The sequence below is a fragment of the Zalophus californianus genome, chromosome 1 (assembly GCF_009762305.2).
Source record: "Zalophus californianus isolate mZalCal1 chromosome 1, mZalCal1.pri.v2, whole genome shotgun sequence".
Taxonomy (NCBI): domain Eukaryota; kingdom Metazoa; phylum Chordata; class Mammalia; order Carnivora; family Otariidae; genus Zalophus; species Zalophus californianus.
The window spans coordinates 134,138,481-134,162,666 of record NC_045595.1 but is presented as its reverse complement, the minus strand read 5'-3'; the positions used below and the strand labels follow the sequence as shown (position 1 = coordinate 134,162,666).

The window sequence follows — 24,186 nt, the reverse complement described above, 5'->3', positions numbered from 1 at the left end:
CCATTCCTCTGTCCTCCAGGTGGCTGATCCATTCTTCTGCTTCCTCTAGTCTATTATTTATTCCATCCAGTGTATTTTTAATTTCGATTATTGAGTTTTTCATCTCTGATTTGTTCTTTTTAATGTTTTCTGTCTCTTTGTTAAGGGCCTCACTGAGGTCTTCCACTCTTAATTCCAGTGAGTAGCTTTATGACCATTACTTTAAATTCTCTATCAGACAGATGTGGGTGTTGTTTAGTTGTGTCTGTGAGACAGGGTGAGATTAGGGTCCTCCTACTCCAGCATCCTCCAGCATCTTCCCTAGTCCATTTTAAATAGAGACCTTAATTTTCCTACAGAGAAAATGGGAAGCAAGTTTCTACTCTTGATGAGGTATCAAAGAATATAGCAAAAGATGAGGTAAGGTTATTTTCCAGGTTTGAGGAGAGAGGGAAGATACGATAAAGATTCTGAGATATTCAAGAGATCAAACTAAGTTGTCCCCTATGTGTTCCATTCTTAATTTGAGATTACCTCATAATCTCTTCCAAACTCTAAAAATTATCCACTGAATTTGTACATCCATGGTCCCAGGGACTTGAAGTCATTATACAAAATTAGAGTCATAGAATATTAAAGTTGGAAGAAGTACTTGAGATGAGCTTGTGTCAGCCCGCCATTTTACAGATGAAGATGCCAAGAGAATGCTGTAAGACTAAAAGCATTATGAATTCTTTACTTCTGAATTAGAGTAATACTTTTTTTAAAAATAGGTTAATCATTCTACCTCCTATATTAGGAACAACTTTGAGGACTACCATTCAAAAGAGAATTCCTAAAACTATTTAAGATCACAGAGTAACTGTCAACTGATAATAAATGGTGCTAAAAAGTAGTTTGATTTTCTCCAGTAAGAAGCCCCGTAGGCAGTATGCCAGTGGACAGTTATATGCTTGGAATTAGGCATTTGAGTTGGGGTTACTACGTTATCTTGGTTTTTCTGAGACTGTCCATATTTTAGCACTGAAAGTCCTGTGTCCCAGGAAACTGCTCAGTCCTGGACAAACTGGGATGGTTGGTCATCCTATATTTGACTCAATTTTTATAGCAATGCAGGGAAATTTCAGTTAGTTAAAATATTTTTCATACCTAGTTTACTGAAAAAGGCGAATCATAGGAAAATATATAACATCAGAGCTTAATTAAGGAAATAAATACCACATCCACCACAAAACTGCCCCAGTATTTTGGAGTCACACCACATTTACCTTTATCACATATACTTCTATATTTATACTTAGTCATATTTAAAATGCCATGTTTGACGAACCATGAGAGACGAGGGACTCTGAGAAACAAACTGAGGGGAGGAGGGTGGGGGGATGGGTTAGCCTGGTGATGGGTATTAAAGAGGGCATGTACTGCATGGAGCACTGGTGTTATATGCAAACAATGAATCATGGAACACTACATCAAAAACTAATGATGTAATGTATGGTGATTAACATAACATAATAATAAAAATAAATAAAAAAAATACCATGTTTGACTCATTAAAAATTCAGTTATATTTGTTACAGAGGAGTTACTAAGATTGGAAAATGAAGAAATACAGTGTTAAAACATTTTTCATTCCAAGAGGGTATGAATTTTGTGGCACAAGCATTGGTTTCACAGTCTGAAGACTTTGAATTTTAACTGTGCACATGGTGTATCACTTTGGGCAAGTCATGATGACTTTTTAAACATCTTTGAGGATTAGTTTCCTCATCTATAAAGTACAACTGTTATCAGCAACCTGGTTGTGAGGATTATATTAAATAGCATTTATGCGGGTATCTAGCACATCATAGAACCTTAGTGTTAGAAAGAACAATAGGGATTAAAATAGCCAAGTGTTGCTTAAAGAAATACACTGTCCAGAAACCCCATTTCCTGTGCATTTGGTTTAAGTTGAGTTTTTCACACTTTTGTTGAACTGGATAGAGTAGAAAAAAAAAAACAATAATCCCACAGTAGTTGGTGTTACTGCATATTGTTTAGAATATTTATCTTTCCATACCAAGATAAACTGTATGATTTTGACTGTATTCACAATCATTGTCATGATTTATTATCTCTCCTTTCTGAACTGAGGTCTGTACACAGCTGTGTCTCCTTTATGTACACAGGTATTTTCCCAGGAGATCCCACCCTGTTTGACCAGATGCTCTGGCCCTGGGCCTTGATCTTCATGGAGCTAAGAAGAGCCTGTTGTGAGGGGCATTTGCCCTCAGTTTGGCTGGGGAGGCCATACAGGCATCAGCTGCTTATTTCATAGATCAAAGAACAGCCTGTGTTTATGTGCTATATGTATTTGCTGAGCCTTTCCCGATTCCACCTGGCTTAAGAGCCCCAGATGTTCTCTTAGAACCTTATTACTCAATGAAAATTTGGCTTAAAGAAAAAAGAAAAGAAAAACACTAGTGACAGAAAAATATACAAAATAAAACTGCCACAGGATGCAAGCAGATCATCTGTGAGAAAAAATTGAAGGGGGGAAGTGGGATGGGGTTAAGAGCATGAACACTGGTATCAGAGAGCTAAGAGTTTGAAATCCAGTGTCGCTAGTGTGATATCAGGCAAGTTATTTTATTTCTATCAGCCTTTGTTTCCCCTTCTGTAAAGTGGAGATAATATTTATTGTATAAGGTAAAGTAAAATTAAAAAATAAATGTGCCTGGCAAATAATAGGAGCCCAATATACAGTGGCTATCATTATCTAAAATTATTATTTTTGTTATTAACATCAGTTTGTTTTTGTTCTAATACAGAACAGTTTTGGTCATTTTTGTGTCCCCTTTAATCAGTGCTAGACACATGTTGGGAACTTAATAAGGATGGATCTTTGTTCTTAAATTTTGTAATATTTTTCCTTTCTCACAACTTGAATTTATTTAATTCCTTGGTTTTTTAAACTGAGTTATAATTTACATGTAGTGAAGTACATAAATCTCTACTGTATAGCTCAATGAATATTTGTTACATGGTTATATACCATGTAACAACTAGCAAAATCAGGGTGTAAAATATTCCTATGAAGGTTTCTTTCCTCTTCTTTCCCATCAATATCTGCAGCCTTACCTCTTCACTTCTTTACTTCTCTCCCCCAAGAAAACCACTATTTTCACTTTTATCACCACTGATTAGAAAAGTTGCAAAGTATTTGGCAGCTGAGCAACCATATCTAAATAATCTATGGACCAAAGAATAAATCACAAAGGAAATTAGAACATTTTAAACTGAATAATAACAAAATAGTATATCAAAATTTAAGTGATATATAGTTTAGCTATAAATACTTTTATTAGAAGAGAGGAAGGTTTGAAATCAATGATCTGATCTTCCACTTTAAGAAGTTAAAAAAAGAGACTTGCAATTAAACCCAAGAAAGAAAGAAAAAGAAAAGGTAAGTTGAAACAGAAAGCAGAAGAATAATAGAGTTCCATTTAATTCCACAATGATCAGAAATACACCCCGAGTGATTGCAATCATTTAAAATTTGTTGACATTTGCTTTATGGCCTAGGATAGTGGACTATTTTGATAAATGTCCTTTGTACATTTGAAAAGAATGGGTGTTCTGCAGTTGTTGGATGTCGAGTTCTTCAAAGTCAAGTCTATGTCCTTACTGGTTTTTAATTTCTAGGAGAGAAGTCTCCAACTTTGTGGATTTATCCATTTTTCTTTTAGTTCTATCAGGTTTTTTTTAAAGATTTTATTTATTTATTTTTAAGAGAGAGAGCACAAGTAGGCGAGAGGGGCAGAGAGAAAAGCAGACTGCCTGCTGAGCAGGGAGCCTGATGCAGGACTTGATCCCAGAACCCTGGGATCATGAACAGAGCCAAAGGCAGATGCTTATCTATCTGAGCCACCCAGGCGTCCCTAGTTCTATTAGCTTTTGATTACTGCATTTTGAAGCAATGTTACTGCATATGTAGACCTTTAGGATTGTTATATCTTCCTGATGAACTGACCCTTTTATCTTTGTGAATTACATGTCTCTGCCAATACTCCTTGTGTTGAATACTACTTTTTCTAATGTTACTATAGCCACACTGGCTTTCTTATGATTAGTAATTGCATAGTATACCTTTCACCATCCTTTTTCTTTCTTTCTCTTTTCTCATGTTTAAAGTGTAATCACTGTCTCTTGTAACCAGTATTTCGTTCTAACACTATTTGCCTTTTAAATGGAGTAATATAGACCATTTCCATCTAATGTGATCATTGAGATTGGTTGGGTTTAAATCTACCATCTAGCTGTTTGTACCATTTGTGACTTGTTCTTTATTTCTCCTTTCCTCCCATGTTAGTCTGCTCTGGCTGCCATAACAAACCACCACAGACTGGATGGCTAAAACAACAAAATCTGTTTTCCCACCGCACGCCTTAGTGACCTAGTCGGTTAAGTGTCTGACTCTTGATTTTGGATCAGGTCTTGATCTCAGGGTTGTGAGATCAAGTCCCTACTTGGGCTCTGCACTCGGTGGGGAGTCTTCTTGAGTATTTTTCTCTCTCTCCCTCTGCCCCTCCCCCCCATGTGCTTGCACGCTCTCTCTCTCAAATAAATAAATAAATAAATAAATAAATAAATCAATAAATAAATCTATCTTTAGAAAAAAATGTATTTTCTCACAATTCTGGAAACTAGTAGTCTAAGATCAGGGTTCTGGCTAATTCTATTTCTAGTGAAGGCTCCCTTCCTGGCTGCAGATGGCTATATTCCTGTGTTCTCACATGGCAGAGTGAGAGCTCTGCTGTCTCTTCCTGTTCTTAGAAGGGCACTAATCCTATCAAATTAGGACCCCACCCTTAGGCACTTACTTAATCTTTATCACCTCCTTGCAGGCCCTTTCTCTAACTACAGCCACATTTTGAGTTAGAACTTCAACATAAAAATTTTGGAAGAATACATTCAGTCTATAGCCCCTGCTCTCTTTTGAATTTTTCAAATATTTTCAGTATTCCATTTAATCTCCTCTATTGGATTTTAAGCAATGGTTTCTCTAGTGTTATAGTATGTAATACTATATATAATGTATTTACATATATAATGTATTTAATATATACATATATATTTTACACATATAATGTATTTAATACTTATTGTTTTCACTTTTTTTTTTTAAGATTTTATTTGTCTGACAGAGAGAGAGTGAGCATAAGCAGGGGGAGCAGCAGAGGGAGAGGGAGAAGCAGGCTGTCCACTGAGGAGGGAGTCCTATGTGGGATTCGATTCCAGGACCCTGGGATCCTGAGCTGAAGGCAGATTCTTAACTGACTGAGCCACCCAGGCACCCTTGTTTTCACTTTTAATAGTCTGTAATCTTTTCGTGAAATAAAAAATACAGTTGATAATATTTATCCACATATGTAATGTTTACAGTGCTTTTCATTCCTTTTGCAGATTCAGGTTACTGTGTGGGATTATTTCCTTTCAGGGATGGACATTCATGAGCCTATTACCAGAATAAGCAACTACCACTTCAAATGAAAGCCTCTTCTAGTAGTTGCTCCCTATGGAAGCAACTCTTAACTCTCTCTGGAATTTGTTTATTTAGCTTTCTTTATTTTCAGAGTTCCCTAATGTCTTTAAGGACAAATATGGGTTTTTAACTTAACCAGTTTGTTGTCGTTGTTGCTGCACCAGCTGCTTTATGGACACCTTAATCTCACACTGCATCCCATTAGATATCAGTAAACCTCTGTTACTATCAGTGTTTTGGGCAATAAACAAAACTAACTAAACGGAAGAGGGGTCAGCATTCATTGTGCAGCTCCTAACCTCTGCCCAGCCAGTTTCCATGAAGGGTTGTTTTTTTTTTTTTTTAATGTTTTTATTCAAATTTTAGTTAACATGCAGTGTAAAATTAATTTCAGGTGTACAGTATAATGATTCAATACTTCCGTACAAGCCCCGGTGCTCATCACAAGTGCACTCCTTAATGCCCATCACCTATTTCTCCCATCCCCCTACCCCCTTCTCTTGTGATAACCATCATTTGTTTTCTGTGGTTAAGAGTCTGTTTCCTGGTTTGCCTCTCTCTCTTTTTTTTCCCCCTTTACTCCTTTGTTTTGTTTCTTAAATTCCACATACGAGTGAAATGATATGGTATTTGTCTTTCTCTGACTGACTTATTTCACTTAGCATAATACTCTCTAGTAGTTTTTTGTTTTTTTTTTTTTAAATATAAGAATGAAAGTCTTCCTAATCAGCACTGAATCTCCTTTTCAGGCTGTTTATTTTTCTTCCCCTTTCATGCTTCCAACTTTATTCAGCCTGGAGAACATCCTTTAATATTTCTTGAAGTGAATGCCTACTGGCAATAAATTCTCTCAGCTTAATTGTCTGGAAACACCCTTATTTCACCTTCATTTTTTAAAATGAATTTTCAATTGGTATAGAATGCTAAATGGGTTCTTTTTTCAGGTTACTACTTGAAAGATAACATTCCATTGGATTGTAGCTTCCATAGTTTCTGTTGAAAAGTCAATGAAAAAAAATTTTTTTTAATGTTGATCTTCTGGAGGTAATGTGTCTTTTTTCCACTGGTTGCTTTTGAGGGTTTCTTTCTTTTTTTTAAAGATTTTTTTAAATTTATTTATTTGACAGAGAGATAGAGAGCACAAGTAGGCAGAGCAGCAGGCAGAGGGAAATGGAGAAGCAGGCTGAGGCAGGGATCCCGATGCGGGGCTTGATCCCAGGACCCTGGGATCATGACCTGAGCCGAAGGCAGCCGCTTAACCAACTGAGCCACTCAGGTGCCCCTAAGGGTTTCTTCTTATCTTTAATTTTTAGCCACTTGGCTCTGATATACGTGGATGAAGTTTTCTTTGTATTTATCCTGCTTGGTATTAGAAGAGCTGCTTGAATCTGTGAGTTGATGTCTTTGATCAGATATGGAAAATTCTTCATTGTTATTTTTTCAAAAAATATTTTTCTGTAACATATTCTCTCTCCTCTCCTTCTGGGACTCTGTTCATGGCCCATATCTCTTTAACATTCTATCCTTTTCATTTCTCTGTGTTTCAGTTTGAATATTTTCAATTCATATGTTTTCAGTTTCACCTATCTTGTCTTCTGCTGTGTTCAGTCTGCTGTTAAATCCACTGAGTTCTTAATTTCAGATATTGGTGTTTTGTAATTCTAGGAGGTTCATTTGATTCTTTATTATAGTTTCTAATTCTCTGCTGAAATAATGTATCTTTTAGTCCATTTTGTCTACCCTTTCCTCTTTTTCTTTTAACATATTGATCATAATTATTTTAAAGTTTTGTCTGCCAAATCAGGAATATCTTTGAGTCTATAGTTATTGACTATTTCATCTCTTAATTATTGTTTTCTTCTTGCTTTTTTGCATTTCTATTAATTTATTTTATGCTGGATATTATAGATGGTATGTTGTAGAGGCTTATCGGCTTATAAAAAGTATTGAGTTTAATCTGGTGGGAAGTTAAATTACTGGTAGATCACCTTGATCTTTTTGAGGCCTTCTTTTTAGGTTTTCTTAGGGCAAGTCCATTTCTGCTTGGTCCTTATTCCTAGAGTGTAGCCTTAATCCTATGGCAATTCCTATGATGTTTCATTTATCCTAGAGTATTGCCTTTCTAGAGTTTCACCTGAAGGCTCAGGGTGCTCACCAAAGTCTCTCTATTCTGGGTGGGCCCAAAGCCAACTGTCTTTCTTTCCCCAGAACTATGCAAACTTTATAACTTTTCATAAGTTTTCACACGTGTAGTTGCTGTTCTCTGTCAGCCTCCTGGACACTTGCCTGAAATAGTGGGGCCTGGGCATTGGCCACATCAAAGGAGAACTTCCATGAAGATTTCTGGGGTTCCCTCTCTGTTCCTTCTTCACAGTCACCCTCCTCAAGTTCTGGCGACTTGCTTTTATAATCCCCAGTCTCTGCGTCTTTTACCCAGTGAGACCATCCCTCCTTGTACTGTGGCCTGGGAAATGTTCCCAGTGAGAGAACCTGGGTCATTGTAGAACTGTGATAATGGCTTGGCCCAATAATGCCTACTTCAGATCAGCTACTTGTATTTTCTTAGTGTTTGCTTAGATCTTCTGCCTTATCCACATACAGGCACTCGTTAGGGTAAAGCTCATCTTTTGCCCAATATTAGAGAGTTATTAAAAGTTTACTAGAAGCCATCTACTTTTCATGTACTTGATCTCTTTTCATTGCCATGACAAGGACATACGAAATAATCATAATATTACTATAGGTACAGTGTATATGTACCAATTGCCAGGCATTGTTTTGAGCCTCTTATATATTTGTTATACATACTCATTTAATCCTCACATCAGCCATATAAATAGATACTATTTTTTTCCTATTTTACAAATGGGGATTCTTAGAAACTATAGAGATTAAAGTAACTCTACCTCCCACCCCCATACATACTATATAAATGGTGGAATTCATGCTTCAAACCTAGCCAATCTGGCTTCAGAATTTATCCTTTTAGTGATTTCATTATTGGTGGTATTGTTTTCATTTTATGGATAAGGAAACTGAGCTTTGGAGAGGGTGGATAACTTCCCCAGTGTCACAGTGCTAGTAAGTGGCAGCATGAGGATTTGAGCCACTAGAATCCAAAGCCCTTGCTCTTTCCTGTATATCATAGTTCCTCCCAAGGAGAGAAAGAAGATAAATGTTTACATTTCTGGGAGTTTAGTTTAAAAGAATTTTGTGGGGACTTAGGAGGGGGCCAAACAGCTTCCTTTCATTTTTAATGAAAATAATATCTTCCTGTGCATATAATTTGCTGGCTGTTTTTTAGCTGGGCATTGGAAAGGGGTTGTTTTTCCCATAGACATGTGGTATTTCTGAACACCTCTAGGACTCATTCCTATGGAAGCATATTGATAGCTGCATGAATGTCAGTTTTGGGAGTAGAAAGGTGGCAGAGCCCAACCTTGAGTTCCTTTGCGTACACTGGGACATGTGATGCCTACCTGATATGTGTGTTTTCCTTTAGGTATGAGCACATGTGCTCCTTGGGTGTTTCATACACTTGCCAGCCATAAACAGAGCCCTTGAGAGGGTTTGAGACACCAAGTATTTCTGTTTTGTTAAGGCTGCCAGGCTGAGATCAGGAGAGGAAGTTGGTTCTTTTGTCAGGGAAGTCAGACCAGGTTTTTCCCTTGTGCCATGCAGCATGTTTACACATGTGCCAGAGGCTGTAGAATGTCCTGGGGAGGGAGCCGCCCAGAACCCATGTGTCTTACCTGGTCTCTGATACCGACCATCCTTTTTTGCAGTGTGGAGGCTGCGAGCATCGGATTTGTCATCGTTATCGACCGGCGAAGGGACAAGTGGAGCTCCATAAAAGCATCATTGACACGAATAGCTGTAAATATTCATTTTTATGCTGTTATTACAACTATTTCCTATCCAAGTCACGGGGAAAAGGCAATTGTTTTATGCCAAATTTTGGGAAGGTCTTTGTAGCAGAGGCTATTGTGTCATGTCCATTATCCCCTCTCCCTTTTGCAGGTCACTGCAGACAATTCCTGAGCCCGTCAAAAGCTTCCTGAATCTCCCTTATTGACCTCTCTGGTCACCGAAGAGGGGCAGAGGGAGTGCTGGGAAGTTAATGCCCTAGGAGTGATCAACTATTGAGTTATGGGAGTTGATGGATAACTGCCCCAGCCTCCACACCCCTCAGTGGGACAATTCTGAGATATGTACCACACAGACTCTCAGAGGGTCCCAGCCCTTCTTGCCCACAGCAGTGCCCCTTCTTGATACATTGCCTTTCTTGTTATCACTTTCTCACTCTCCCCCACTCCTTCACTGTGTTTCCTGGGATCACCTCCTCAATAAACTCTATACCCAAATCCTGGTTTTAGGGTTTGCTTTGCGGGGGGAGGGTCACCCAACGTAAGCCAATCTTCACTTCAGGATTCAAATTAGTTTTTCACAGGTTGAAAGATACTGGAAAAACCAGACAAAATATGATATATGCTTGCTTTTGGTATGAGATTGTACAACCTTGGATGAATTTCCTTTTCCATTTCATTAGTCTGATTTTCATCCCTGTTTGTTGCCTTTCAGCAAGTCGATGTATCCTTTCTCTCTGCAAGGACCTCAGGCCTGGGAACTCAACCACATGAGCAGGCAGAGATACCTTAGGGCAGCCTTACCAGCATTTCCACCAAGGCACAGGCTCCCTAGGGCCGTTGGGACTGGCTGAAGAGGATGGGATATGATAGGGTGATAATGTTTATGTGGAGGCTGGGATGGGAGAGGGACAATCCAAGCCTCATTTATGCCTACTTCTAAAGGTAGTCACGCATGCAAACATGCACATATACGGAGTTTCAGATCTACAGCCTCAGCCAGAAATACAAATAGTGTCTCAGTCATTTATCTTATCTTGATGTAACAAAATGCAAGCCTCTTCTGTTTAGGAGCTTGCATTTCAAACACTGGGGGAAAGGAAGACTCCCTTTTTTTGTGTATGGATTGTTTTGTTCCTTTAGCTTAGTTTTGGCTACAGGATTTATTTTTGGGATAAATATAATGGTGGTTGATGCTTAAGGCTTTAGACACTTGACAGTGCCCATGAATATTTTAGAGGACTGGCCTCAAGAGAGTTCCGGTTTTCCAGGGTCCCTTGACAATACTTGAATAATATAATACTTGAGCCGAATTTGTTCAAGAATTACATTATCACTTTATGGGTAAAAGACACTGTAGCACAGGGATCCCAAAACCTGGCTTCTAATCAGACAGAATCTCTTCAGGTGCTTGTCGAAAATAGGTATGTGAACTTCATCCCAGTTCTAGTGAATCAGAATATTCCAGACTAAAGACCAGATTACTTTTTAACAAGCACCTTGGGAGGTTTCTTTCGGGAACCACTAGAAGGAGAGAAAGCCGTGAGCAATGGGAGACTTGGGGTCCCAGTTGTGCCATTAAGTTGTTATATGAATCTGAGTTATCTCATTTCACAAGAACTTGCCTCAAGATGAAGGCAATGCTTCCTGAAAGCTACTTGGCAATAATATGCATCAGGAACCATTAAAATACTAAGTCTTTGACTCAGTAATTCTTTTGGGAAACTATCCAAAGAAAGTATTCCAAAATGTGGATTAAGATGTTTATTTCAGTGTTATTTATAAGTATAAAAGTATGAAAAAGCCTAAATCATTACCAATAAAGGATTGGTTAAGTAAATTGTGCACCCACGAAATATAGTATTTCCAAAGAATTTTTAAATAACAGAAATAAAAGCTCATGGTATAATATTAAAGGAAAAAGCAGGTTACAAAATATTTCTACAGTATGAATTTAACCGTGATAAAGATATTTCAGCAGAGAAAATAGCCTGTAAGTAATTAGATTGGAAATTAAAAATGGCTATAAGATCATGGGAGGTTTTGGTGGTTTTCTTTTTCTAATGTATACTTTTATTTCCAATTTTTTATAAGGAGTATGAAATACTTTTATAATCAGAAATATTTTTTTTGATTTGTTATAATTTTTAAGGAGGAGTTTGGATTATTCAAACACTATCTCTTTCAGCTCTGAAATCCCGTGATAGATACTCTAGTTCTTTGGCATCTATGGTGTCTACTTAAACTTTCCTATCTGTGATCTTGGGCAAAAGGAGACCAATGGATGTGACATTTGCCCTGACACTTTCTGTGATCCTTCCAGGTAGCATTTCCAGGAAACTTGCAGCTCATATTCATCCTTCGTCCATCTTGCTTTATCCAGAGGACATTCACTGACATTGGCATTAAATATTATCGAGATGAATTTAAAATGAAAGTGCCGGTAAGCATGACTTTTCATCTTGTCTGCATTTGGTCAGGGCCCATGGGGAAGATGGCGTTGGAGCTGAGTGTCTAAGGAAGGTAGGACTCCACAGGCAGAGAGCGGAGGGCATTATGCATAGAGGGAACAGCATGTGTAAGGACATGGACGCAGGAAGGACATACTTTATGTGAGGTCCATGGGGAAGCCCCATTCTTGTTGGACTATAAGTAGGATAATTGTTTGGAAGAAAAAAAGTAGAAAACATGGAATAGGTTTTCAGTGTAAGAATAAGAGGTCTGGATTTTATTCAGTAGGCAGTGAGGATCCAGTGAAGATTTTTCAGTTGCAGAGTGACTTCGGAGGGTGGTATTGGAGTTATATAATCTAAAGATAGTGTCCTAGACTGTAGAAAGTGATTGAAAGAGGGAGAGGTACTGTAATAGTATGGGTAAAAGAAAATAAGAATTTAAGATAAATATAGGCAACTGTAGAGTAAAAATGAAACCAATATGTGATACTCATAAAATGAAAACAAAATGACAAGATTAAATATTTTACCGATAACTGGTAGAGATGTGGGGAAAACAGGCATGTTCATACTTTGCCGATGCGCATGAAGTTGGTAATGACTGATATGAAGGACTAACTGGCGGCATTGATCAAAAATTAAACTATAGGGCTTTTGGTTCGTGGGGGACCAACGTAGGCCTCAGGCAGTTTGAACAGTTGAACTCCAAACATGGATATCAGACCAAATCATACAATTTACATCAACAGTATGAATGACAAAATTAAAAAAGAAGAGTTGAAGAGATCCCTGTATGCCCTGTTTTCTCAGTTTGGCCACATTGTAGATACTGTAGCTTTAAAGACCATGAAGATGAGGGGGCAAGCCTTTGTTATTTTTAAGGAACTGGGCTCATCCACAAATGCCTTGAGACAGTTATAAGGATTTCCATTTTATGGTAAACCAATGCGAATCCAGTATGCAAAAGCAGATTTGGATATAATATCTAAAATGCGTGGCACTTTTGCTGACAAAGAAAAGAAGAAGGAAAAGAAAAAAGCGAAAACTGTGGAACAGACTGCGACCACTGCAAACAAAAAGCCTGGTCAGGGAACACCAAATGCAGCAAATACCCAAGGAAATTCAACACCAAATCCTCAGGTCCCTGATTACCCTCCAAACTATATTTTATTCCTCAATAATTTACCAGAAGAGACTAATGAGATGATGTTATCCATGCTGTTTAATCAGTTTCCTGGCTTCAAGGAAGTACGTTTGGTACCTGGGAGGCATGACATTGCTTTTGTTGAATTTGAAAATGATGGACAGGCTGGAGCTGCCAGGGATGCTTTACAGGGATTGAAAATCACACCGTCACATGCCATGAAGATCACCTTGCCAAGAAATAACATAAGGGAGAGTTGTCTTTAAAGCACTTGGTGTTATTTACAGTGTTTGTTTTGATAACATTTGGTCAGGCCATTTTTTAATAGTTGGGATGAGGGGGAGTGAAAGTGAAATTTTTGTGAATGATTAAAAAAAACCTAGTCTTTGTTTAGCCTTCATGAACTATGAAATATGAAGGACTCAATTTTGTATAATAAACTTTTATTTGTATTCTTTAAAAAAATTAAACTATAAATACTCATTGACCTTCCTATAAAAGTTATTCCACAGATATTCTCACACATGTGCATAAGTGTGCATATATAATGATATTAATTACCGAACTGTAAGAACACATGATTAGAAATGCCATAATGACCAACAACAGGGAAGTAGTTAAATAAATAATGGTCTACATGATCAACTAAATACTTTGTAGCCATCAAAAGTGATAAGGCATGATACAACCACAGTGAAAACAGGTGGCAGTTACCGTACACCTAACCTATGACCCAACCAAGAGAAATGAAAACACATGTCTACAAAAAGGCATGTACAAGCAAGAATGTCCTTCAACATATGAATGGATAAGGAAATTGTGGCATATTCGCATAATGGAATAACATTAAGCAATAGAAAAGAGTGAAGTATTGATTATTATAAGAACATAGACACATCTCCAAAATATTCTCCTGAAAGAAAGAAATTAGACATTAAAGAGTATATGTTCTATGATTCTTTTTATATAACATTTAAGAAGAGGCAAAACTAACCTAGAAAATCACAGTGAGGGCTGCTGTTATGGGTGAGGGAGAGTGGAGATTGATTGGAAGGAGGCACAAGGGAATTATCTAGGGAAATGTAGATCTTGATTGGATGGTGTTACATGTGTGTATACAGTTGTCAGAACTAATTGAACTATACCCTTAAAATCTGTGCATTTTATTGATGTAAATTACATCTCAATTGAAAAAGAAAAAAACATAAAAAAGGAAAAATAGGTAAGATGAATCTATAGTGATAGAAAAGTTTCTAATGCATATTTTTTGTTTAGTTGGAAATAATTTCAAACTCAGAAAAATTTCAAGAATAAGATTAGTACAAAGAACATTCATTCTCTGCCCTTTACCCAGATTCATTCATCTGTTGTTAACACTTTATCCCCATTTGCTTTATTTACTTATTTTTGCTTCTCTCTATAGATGTATACATCTCTCTCTTTCTCTCTCTAATATACATATATAAATATGTATATTTCTCTATTTGTAGTATATATAGATACTATATATATAGTATCTATATATATGTAGTGTATATATATATATGTAGTGTATATATATATATAAGTGTATGTATTATACATATATGGAATATGTATATGTGTATTTGTATATAGAGGATCTAGTTTAGGATCAGACGGTACATATAGTCATCATGTCTCTTCAGTTTCCTTTAATCTGAAACATTTCCACAATCTTTCTTTGTCTTTTATGGCATTAGCATTTTTGAAGAATACAATTCCTTAAAAAAAAAAAAAACAACTACTTTATTTGGGGCTCATGTGATGATTTCTCAGGATTTGATTCAGGTAATGCATTCCTAGCTGGAATACTGCTTAAGTGATGTCATGTCCTTCTCAGGGTATCACATGTGGAGAACATAGTGTTTATCTGCCCTCCCATTGGTGACGTTAATTTTGATTCCTTGGTTAAGGTGTTGTCCAGTTTCTCAAATGTATTATGTTTCCATTGCAACTCATACAGAAACATTTGGAGAAACATTTTAAGATCATACAATTATCCTGCTCCTCAACTATATTGATTTCCCAACTATAATAGTCTCTGAACATATACTAATGATTTCCCAACTATAATAGTCTCTGAACATATACTAATCAGAAGTTGGGATTCTACTGCAAGGTAGAACTTTCCCTTCTCCCTTATTTATTTGTCTGTTATCATTAGATATATAGGTATGTCTCTATATAAATATATTTATTTACTCTAGAAATCGTAGAGTTCACACTGGTGCTTTAAAATTTAGGTCATCATCAGTGACCCCTTATGTGGGAAACTTTACACTACTTTCATGTAAAAAAGTAATTTAACCTTTAACAGTAAAATGTCTTGCAAAACCCAGAAAGCATCCATCATAAATGCAAGATACTTTCAATAAAAAGAAAGTTACATAGTAGGTGGCAAAAGAAAAATTTAGATCATCTAAGATGTATTTTTAAGTAGGGATAAAAGCAAAGGGAAAATAGGATGGATAGTATACTCCCATTTGAATAAAATGTATGTGATTGTGTATGATAGCTCACCTTGGGAAGGCTGTGTAAGACTCAAGAAATTGGTTGAAATGGTTGCCTCCCAGATATAGAACTGGAGGTCTGGGGGTATGGGTGAGAGGAATACTATTTTCAACTTAGCTACACTCTTTCTGTTTGCATTTGTTATCACATACACGTTATCTGTTCAAAACACGTGAAAAACCTCGCTTTAATTGAAATTGCTCTGAGAAAATATTTCGTCCATCTCAATGAAAACTATCTCAGATAAGAGATTTTTCTATTTCTTTTCCCACTCTTATTTTCCCTCTTTTTGTTTCATTTTATATTAATACTCAAATTTCTGAAAATACTTCTTCCCTGTATTTTGGGTGTTAACCAGACACAAAATGTATTTCCTATTCTATTTTAAATACTTATTTCAAAATATTTGAGTATTTAAAGAGAAACTCATGTGAGTCATGAGTTTCTTATTTTGTTTTCCTGAATTGAGAAACAACATTGGGGAAGAGATGACTTACAAGAGATGAATGAACTTTTTGTAATCCTCATAAGCTTCTTTCCCTTCAGAGATAAAGAAAATTGTTTCTTGTCACTCAAAAAGGTTTGGAGTTAGAACTAAGCTTTTGACCAAATGTCATATACGTGTTTCCCTGGTTGTGTATAAAACACACCTCTTCAAGAGATAATATGCATACAGATACATATGTGATTTATGCCCTGCTTTTCATGTGGTGCATCTGTACTAAAGTGAGAAGGACCATCTACTTTATGTTGATACTATGTCTTTAGTTACTTCTGTTTGTGGTAATGTGTGTTGATTCCTTACCCATCATATTTTCAGTTTTAAACTTAAAATCAACTTTTTAAAAAGCTCTCTGTCACCCAAACTAAAGGCTCATTTAGTAGGACATTTTTTAAAATAATTTTTTATTGTTATGTTAATCACCATACATTACATCATTAGTTTTTGATGTAGTGTTCCATGATTCATTGTTTGTGCATAAACCCAGTGCTCCATGCAGAATGTGCCCTCTTTAATACCCATCACCAGGCTAACCCATCCCCCCACCCCCCTCCCCTCTAGAACCCTCAGTTTGTTTTTCAGAGTCCATTGTCTCTCATGGTTCGTCTCCCCCTCCGACTTACTCCCCTTCATTCTTCCCCTCCTGCTATCTTCTTTTTTTTTTTTAACATATATTGCATTATTTGTTTCAGAAGTACAGATCCGTGATTCATCAGTCTTGTACAATTCACAGTGCTCACCATATGTCTATCACCCCAATGTCTCCCCAATGTCTTTCACCGAGCAACCCCATCCCTCCCACCCCCCACCACTCCAGCAACTGTCAGTTTGTTTCCTGAGATTAAGAATTCCTCATATCAGTGAGGTCATATGATACATGTCTTTCTCTGGTTGACTTATTTCACTCAGCATAACACCCTCCACTTCTATCCACGTCGTTGCAAATGGCAAGATCTCATTCCTTTTGATGGCTGCATAATATTCCATTGTGTATATATACCACATCTTCTTTATCCATTCATCTGTCGATGGACATCTTGTCTCTTTCCACAGTTTGGCTATTGTGGACATTGCTGCTATAAACATCGGGGTACACGTACCCCTTCGGATCCCTACATTTGTATCTTTGGGGTAAATACCCAGTAGTGCAATTGCTGGATTGTAGGGTACTGTATTTTCAACTGTTTGAGGAACCTCCATACTGTTTTCCAGAGTGGCTGCACCAGCTTGCATTCCCACCAACAGTGTAGGAGGGTTCCCCTTTCTCCACATCTCCGCCAACATCTGTCGTTTCCTGACTTGTTAATTTTAGCCATTCTGATGGTGTGAGGTGGTATCTCATTGAGGTTTTGATTTGGATTTCCCTGATGCCGAGCGATGTTGAACACTTTTTCATGTGTCTGTTGGCCATTTGGATGTGTTCTTTGGAAAAATGCCTGTTCATGTCTTCTGCCCATTTCTTGATTGGATTGTTTCTTCTTTGGGTGTTGAGTTTGATAAGTTCTTTATAGATTTTGGATAGTAGCCCTTTATCTGATATGTCATTTGCAAATATTTTCTCCCATTCTGTCGGTTGCCTTTTGGTTTTGTTGACTGTTTCTTTGGCTGTGCAAAAGCTTTTTATCTTGATGAAATCCCAATAGTTCATTTTTGCCCTTGCTTCCCTTGCCTTTGGCGATGTTTCTAGGAAGAAGTTGCTGTGGCTGAGGCCCAAGAGGTTGCTGCCTGTGTTCTCCTTTAGGATTTTGATGGACTCCTGTCTCACGTTTAGGTCTTTCAACCATTTGGAGTCTATTTTTGTGTGTGGTGTAAGGAAATGGTCCAGTTTCATTCTTCTGCATGTGGCTGTCCAATTTTCCCAACACCATTTGTTGAAGAGACAGTCTTTTTTCCTTAGGACATTCTTTCCTGCTTTGTCAAAGATGAGTTGACCATAGAGTTGAGGGTCCATTTCTGGGCTCTCTATTCGGTTCCATTGATCTATGTGTCTGTTTCTGTGCCAGTACCATACTGTCGTGATGATGACAGCTTTGTAATAGAGCTGGAAGTCCGGAATTGTGATGCTGCCAGCTTTGCTTTTCTTTTTAAGATTCCTCTGACTATTCGGGGTCTTTTCTGGTTCCATACAAATTTTAGGATTATTTGTTCCATTTCTTTGAAAAAGGTGGATGGTATTTTGATGGGGATTGCATTGAATGTGTAGATTGCTCTAGGTAGCATTGACATCTTCACAATGTTTGTTCTCCCAATCCATGAGCATGGAACGTTTTTCCATTTCTTTGTGTCTTCTTCAATTTTATCATGAGTATTTTATAGTTTTCTGAGTACAGATCCTTTGCCTCTTTGGTTAGATTTATTCCTAGGTATCTTATGGTTTTGGGTGCAGTTGTAAATGGGATTGACTCCTTGATTTGTCTCTCTTCTGTCTTGTTTTTGGTGTATAGGAATGCCACTGATTTCTGTGCATTGATTTTATATCATGCTACTTTACTGAATTCCTGTATGAGTTCTAGCAGTTTTGGGGTGGAGTCTTTTGGGTTTTCCACATACAGTATCATATCATCTGCAAAGAGTGAGAGTTTGACGTCCTCTTTGCTGATTTGGATGCCTTTGATTTCTTTTTGTTGTCTGATTGCTGTGGCTAGGACTTCTAATACTATGTTGAATAGCAGTGGTGATAGTGGACATCCCTGCCGCATTCCTGACCTTAGGGGAAAAGGTCTCAGCTTTTCCCCATTGAGAATGATATTGGCTGTAGGTTTTTCATAGATGGCTTTTATGATATTGAGGTATGTACCCTCTATCCCTATACTCTGAAGAGTTTTGATCAAGAAAGGATGCTGTACTTTGTCAAATGCTTTTTCTGCATCTATTGAGAGGATCATATGATTCTTGTTCTTTCTTTTGTTAATGTATTGTATCACGTTGATTGATTTGCAGATGTTGAACCAACCTTGCAGCCCAGGATTAAATCCCACTTGGTCATGGTGAATAATCCTTTTAATGTACTGTTGGAGCCTATTGGCTAGTATTTTGGTGAGAATTTTTGCATCCATGTTCATCAAGGATATTGGTCTGTAATTCTCCTTTGTGATGGGGTCTTTGTCTGGTTTTGGGATCAAGGTAATCCTGGCCTCATAAAATGAGTTTGGAAGTTTTCCTTCCATTTCTTTTTTTTTGGAACAGTTTCAGGAGAATAGGTATTAATTCTTCTTTAAATGTCTGATAGAATTCCCCTGGGAAGCCATCTGGCCCTGGGCTTTTGTTTGTTGGGAGATTTTTGATGACTGCTTCAATTTCCTTATAGGTTATAGGTCTGTTCAGGTTTTCTATTTCTTCCTGGTTCAATTTTGGTAGTTGATACATCTCTAGGAATGCATCCATTTCTTCCAGGTTATCTAATTTGCTGGCATAGAGTTGCTCATAATATGTTCTTATGATTGTAATTCTTTGATGTTGGATGTGATCTCTCCTCTTTCATTCATAAATTTGTTGATTTGGGTCATTTCTCTTTTCTTTTTGATAAGTCTGGCCAGGGGTTTATCAATCTTGTTAATTCTTTCAAAGAACCAGCTCCTAGTTTCGTTGATCTGTTCTACTCTTCTTTTGGTTTCTAGTTCATTGATTTCTGCTCTGATCTTTATGATTTCTCTTCTCCTGCTGGGTTTAGGCTTTATTTGCTCTTCTTTCTCCAGCTTCTTTAGGTGTAGGGTTAGGTTGTATATTTGAGACCTTTCTTGTTTCTTGAGAAAGGCTTGTATTGCTATATACTTTCCTCTCAGGACTGCCTTTGCTGTATCCCAAAGATTTTGAACAGTTGTGTTTTCATTTTCATTGGTTTCCATGAATTTTTTAAATTCTTCTTTAATTTCCTGGTTGACCCATTCATTCTTTAGTAGGATGCTCTTTAGCCTCCATGTATTTGAGTTTTTTCCGACTTTCCTCTTGTGATTGAGTTCTAGTTTCACAGCATTGTGGTCTGAAAATATGCAGGGAATGATCCCAATCTTTTGGTACCGGTTGAGACCTGATTTGTGACCTAGGATGTGATCTATTCTGGAGAATGTTCCATGGGCACTAGAGAAGAATGTGTATTCTGTTGCTTTGGGATGGAATGTTCTGAATATATCTGTGAAGTCCATCTGGTCCAGTGTGTCATTTAAAGTCTTTATTTCCTTGTTGATCTTTTGCTTAGATGATCTGTCCATTTCAGTCAGGGGGGTGTTAAAGTCCCCCACTATTATTGTATTGCTGTTGATGTGTTTCCTTCCTTTTGTTATAATTGCCTTACATAATTGGCTGCTCCCATGTTAGGGGCATAGATATTTACAATGGTTAGATCTTCTTGTTGGATAGACCCTTTAAGCAGGATATAGTGTCCTTCCTCATCTCTTATTACAGTCTTTGGTTTAAAATCTAATTTGTCTGATATAAGGATTGCCACCCCAGCTTTCTTTTGGTGTCCATTAGCATGGTAAATGGTTTTCCACCCCCTCACTTTCAATGTGGGGGTGTTTTGGGGTCTAAAATGAGTCTCTTGCAGACAGCATATTGATGGGTCTTGTTTTTTAATCCAATCTGATAGCCTGTGTCTTTTGATTGGGGCATTGAGCCCATTTACATTCAGGGTAACTATTGAAAGATATGAATTTAGTGCCATTGTATTGCCTGTAAGGTGACTGTTACTGTATATTGTCTGTGTTCCTTTCTGATCTATGTTGCTTTTAGGCTCTCTTTTTGCTTAGAGGACCTCTTTCAATATTTCTTGGAGGGCTGGTCTTGTGTTTGCAAATTCCTTTAGTTTTTGTTTGTCCTGGAAGCTTTTTATCTCTCCTTCTATTTTCAATGATAGCCTAGCTGGATATAGTATTGTTGGCTGCATATTTTTCTCATTTATTGCTCTGAAGATATCATGCCAGTCCTTTCTGGCCTGCCAGGTCTCTGTGGATAGGTCTGTTGCCAATCTAATGTTTCTACCATTGTAGGTTACATATCTCTTCTCCCGAGCTGCTTTCAGGATTTTCTCTTTGTCTCTGAGACTCTAAGTTTTACTATTAGATGTTGGGGTGTTGACCTATTATTATTGATTTTGAGAGGGGTTCTCTGTGCCTCCTGGATTTTGATGCCTGTTTCCTTCCCCACATTAGGGAAGTTCTCTGCTATAATTTGCTCCAATATACCTTCTGCCCCCCTCTCTCTCTTTCTTCTTCTTCTGGGATCCCAATTATTCTAATGTTGTTTCATCTTATGGTATTGCTTATCTCTCGAATTCTGCCCTCGTGATCCTGTAGTTGTTTATCTCTCTTTTTCTCAGCCTCTTTATTTTCCATCCTTTGGTCTTCTATATCGCTGATTCTTTCTTCTGCCTCATGTATCCTAGCAGTTAGTGCCCCCATTTTTGATTGCACCTCATTAATAGCCTTTTTGATTTCGACTTGGTTAGATTTTAGTTCTTTTATTTCTCCAGAAAGGGTTTCTCTAATAACTTCCACACTTTTTTCAAGCCCAGCTAGTATCTTTAAAGTCATGATTCTGAACTCTAGGTCCGACATCTTACTAATATCAGTATTGAGTATGTCCCTGGCAGACGGTACTACCTCTTGTTCTTTTTGCTGAGGTGATTTTTTTCTTTTTGTCATTTTGTCCAGAGAACAGATGAATGAGAGAACAGAATGCTAACAGGTTAACAACGTCTCCAGCAAATATACTCTATACAAATCAGAAAAGACCTGAAACCAGGGGACAAGAGAGGGAAAGAAAGAAAAAAAAAAGAAAAGGAAAAAGAAAAATATAAAAACAAACAAAAGCAGAAGAAAACAAAACAAAAAAACAATATGATCAAATATGATCAGGGTAGTGCATAGATCAGTGCCACACACTAGCTTTTGGGCATATTTTGGTCTGTTAGAAGAAAGTGCCTGCTAAAATTTTAAAGGAAGAAAGACTTATATATGTACAAAATAAGGGTTGATACAATGAAGCGATGGCAGATGACTGTAAAGATGAAAACTATAAAAGATTTTAGAAAAGGAATTGATAAGAAGTTGTTTGAAAAAAGAAAAATTTAAAAAAAAATAAAAAAGGAAAAAAAAAAGGGAGAGAATGTGATCAGGCAGGAGACTAGAACAAAGCCATACACTAGTGATTTAGGGTATATTTTGATCTGTTAGAAATAACTGTATCTCAAAATTTTAAAGAGAGAACAACTTATATATATATATATATATATATATATATATATATATATATATATATGCCAAAAATAAGGGTAACTACTATGAAGGGATAAAATATGAGTGTAAAAATGAAAAATAAAAAATGTTTTTTTAAAAAAGGGATTGATAAGATGTTGGTTGAAAAAGGGAAAAAGAAAAATTAAAAAAAAACAGTTAAAAAGTTAACTTTGGAAAAACTAATGAATCATGGTAAAAAAAAGCCATGAATTCTATGTGCAGTATTCCCCTAGCGCTGGAGTTCTCCCGTTCTCCTTGATCGGTAAACTTGGTCTTGGCTGGCTGTTCATGCAGATCTTCTGGGGGAGGGGCCTGTTGCCATGGTTCCCAAATGTCTTTGCCAGAGGCGGAATTGCCCTGCCCTTGTGAGTCCGGACTAAGCAAGCTGCTCGGGTTTGTTCTCAGGAGCTTTTGTTCCCTGCAAGCTCTCAGTACAGCTTTGGAAGACCAGGGTGAAAATGGTGGCCTCCCAATCTCCACCCGGAGGAGCTGAGAACTGGGGGCTCCGCTCCTCAGTGTACCCCCAGAGAAAAGCAGTCACTCCCGTCTCCCCGGTCTCCGGCCGCACTCCGTGCTCACCCGGCCTGTGATCTAGCGTTTCTATGTTGGCACCCGACCCCGTGTGGAGTCTCCAAACCCAGCAGATCCCTGCGGTGTGCTTCCATGCCACTCCTCCTGGGGGAGGAAGGGGAGTCTCCCCCGCTCTGCCGCTTGTTGGGTCCCTGCTGGAGGAGCAGTGGCCCGACTGGGCCGCGGATCACAGTTTATGGCAACCCCGAGCTGAGAGCCCGCACCTCGGCTCCGTCTCTGCAGCCGGCTTCCCCGCTCCGATACCTGGGAGCTCTGCTGCACTCAGGCACCCCCGGTCTTTCTGTGACCCCAAGGGTCCTGAGACCACACTGTCCTGCGAGGGTTCCACCCCCCGCTTAGCCACTGGAGCGACATCCCTCAGGGGAGCCGGCTTCTAAAAGTTCCGATTTTGTGCTCCGCGGCTCTATCACTTGCCAGAAGCGGCCGACAGAGGCCCCCTCCCCCGTCATCTATCCTCCCGAATATCGCTTCGGATTCACTTCTCCGCACGTCCTACCTTCCAGAAAGTGGTCGCTTTTCTGTTCAGAGTGTTGTTACTCTTATCTTCCATCTCCTGTTGAGTTCGTAGGTGTTCAGAATGGTTTGATCCCTATTCAGTTGAATTCCTGAGACCAGACGAAATCCAGGTCTCCTACTCCTCTGCCATCTTGCTCCTAGTAGGACATTTTTTAATGCTAAACATTCACCATGTCAGCTACCATTTTTTTAATGCTAAACATTCACCATGTCAGCTACCATTTCACCTGTGGAAGATGATCTCACTGTTCTGATGCACCATAGAGTTCAGTGTAATGTTACCAAACTTGATGGAACCAGATGTCAAAATACATTTAACCTTTTAAATGACAGCCCAAACTGTTGGTTTGTCTTCCTTACTTTGTTTTTATTTTTTTTAATTTTTTTTAAATTTAAATTTTACTTAGTTAACATACAGTGCAATATTGGTTTCTGGAGTAGAATTCAGTGATCCATCACTTAAAATAGCCAGGGCTCATCACAAAAAGTGCCCTCCTCAATACCCTTCACCCATCCTATCCCATCTCCCCACCTTCCTCCCTCCATCAACCCTGTTTGTTCTTTATTGTTAAGATTTTCTTATGGTTTATTTCCCTCTATCCCTTTCCCCTGCCAACTTCCCATATGTTCATCTGTTTTCTTTGTGAGATCATATGATATATGTCTTTCTCTTTAGGTCATTTCACTTTGCATAATACACTCTAGCTCCATCCATGTCATTGCAAATGGCAAGATTTCATTCATTCATTATTCAGCTGGATAATATTCTACTGTATATGTGTACCACATCTTCTTTATTCATCAGTCGATGGACATTTGGGCTCTCTCCATAGTTTGGCTATT

The 24,186-nt window shown here is 37.9% G+C and overlaps 1 protein-coding gene and 1 pseudogene across 2 annotated transcripts in view; both read left to right on the top strand.

Annotated features, from left to right (window-relative positions):
* Nucleotides 1–24,186, top strand: part of MCF2L2 (MCF.2 cell line derived transforming sequence-like 2) — a 257,309-nt gene that overhangs the window by 57,364 nt on the left and 175,759 nt on the right. The window contains 2 exon segments of the mRNA XM_027583512.2: nt 9,292–9,382; nt 11,696–11,815. Of these exon segments, the coding sequence (XP_027439313.2) occupies nt 9,292–9,382; nt 11,696–11,815 (211 nt within the window).
* On the top strand, nt 12,537–13,235 carry LOC113917374 (annotated as a pseudogene). The gene has a single exon (XR_003518217.1). The product of XR_003518217.1 is annotated as a U2 small nuclear ribonucleoprotein B''-like (transcript).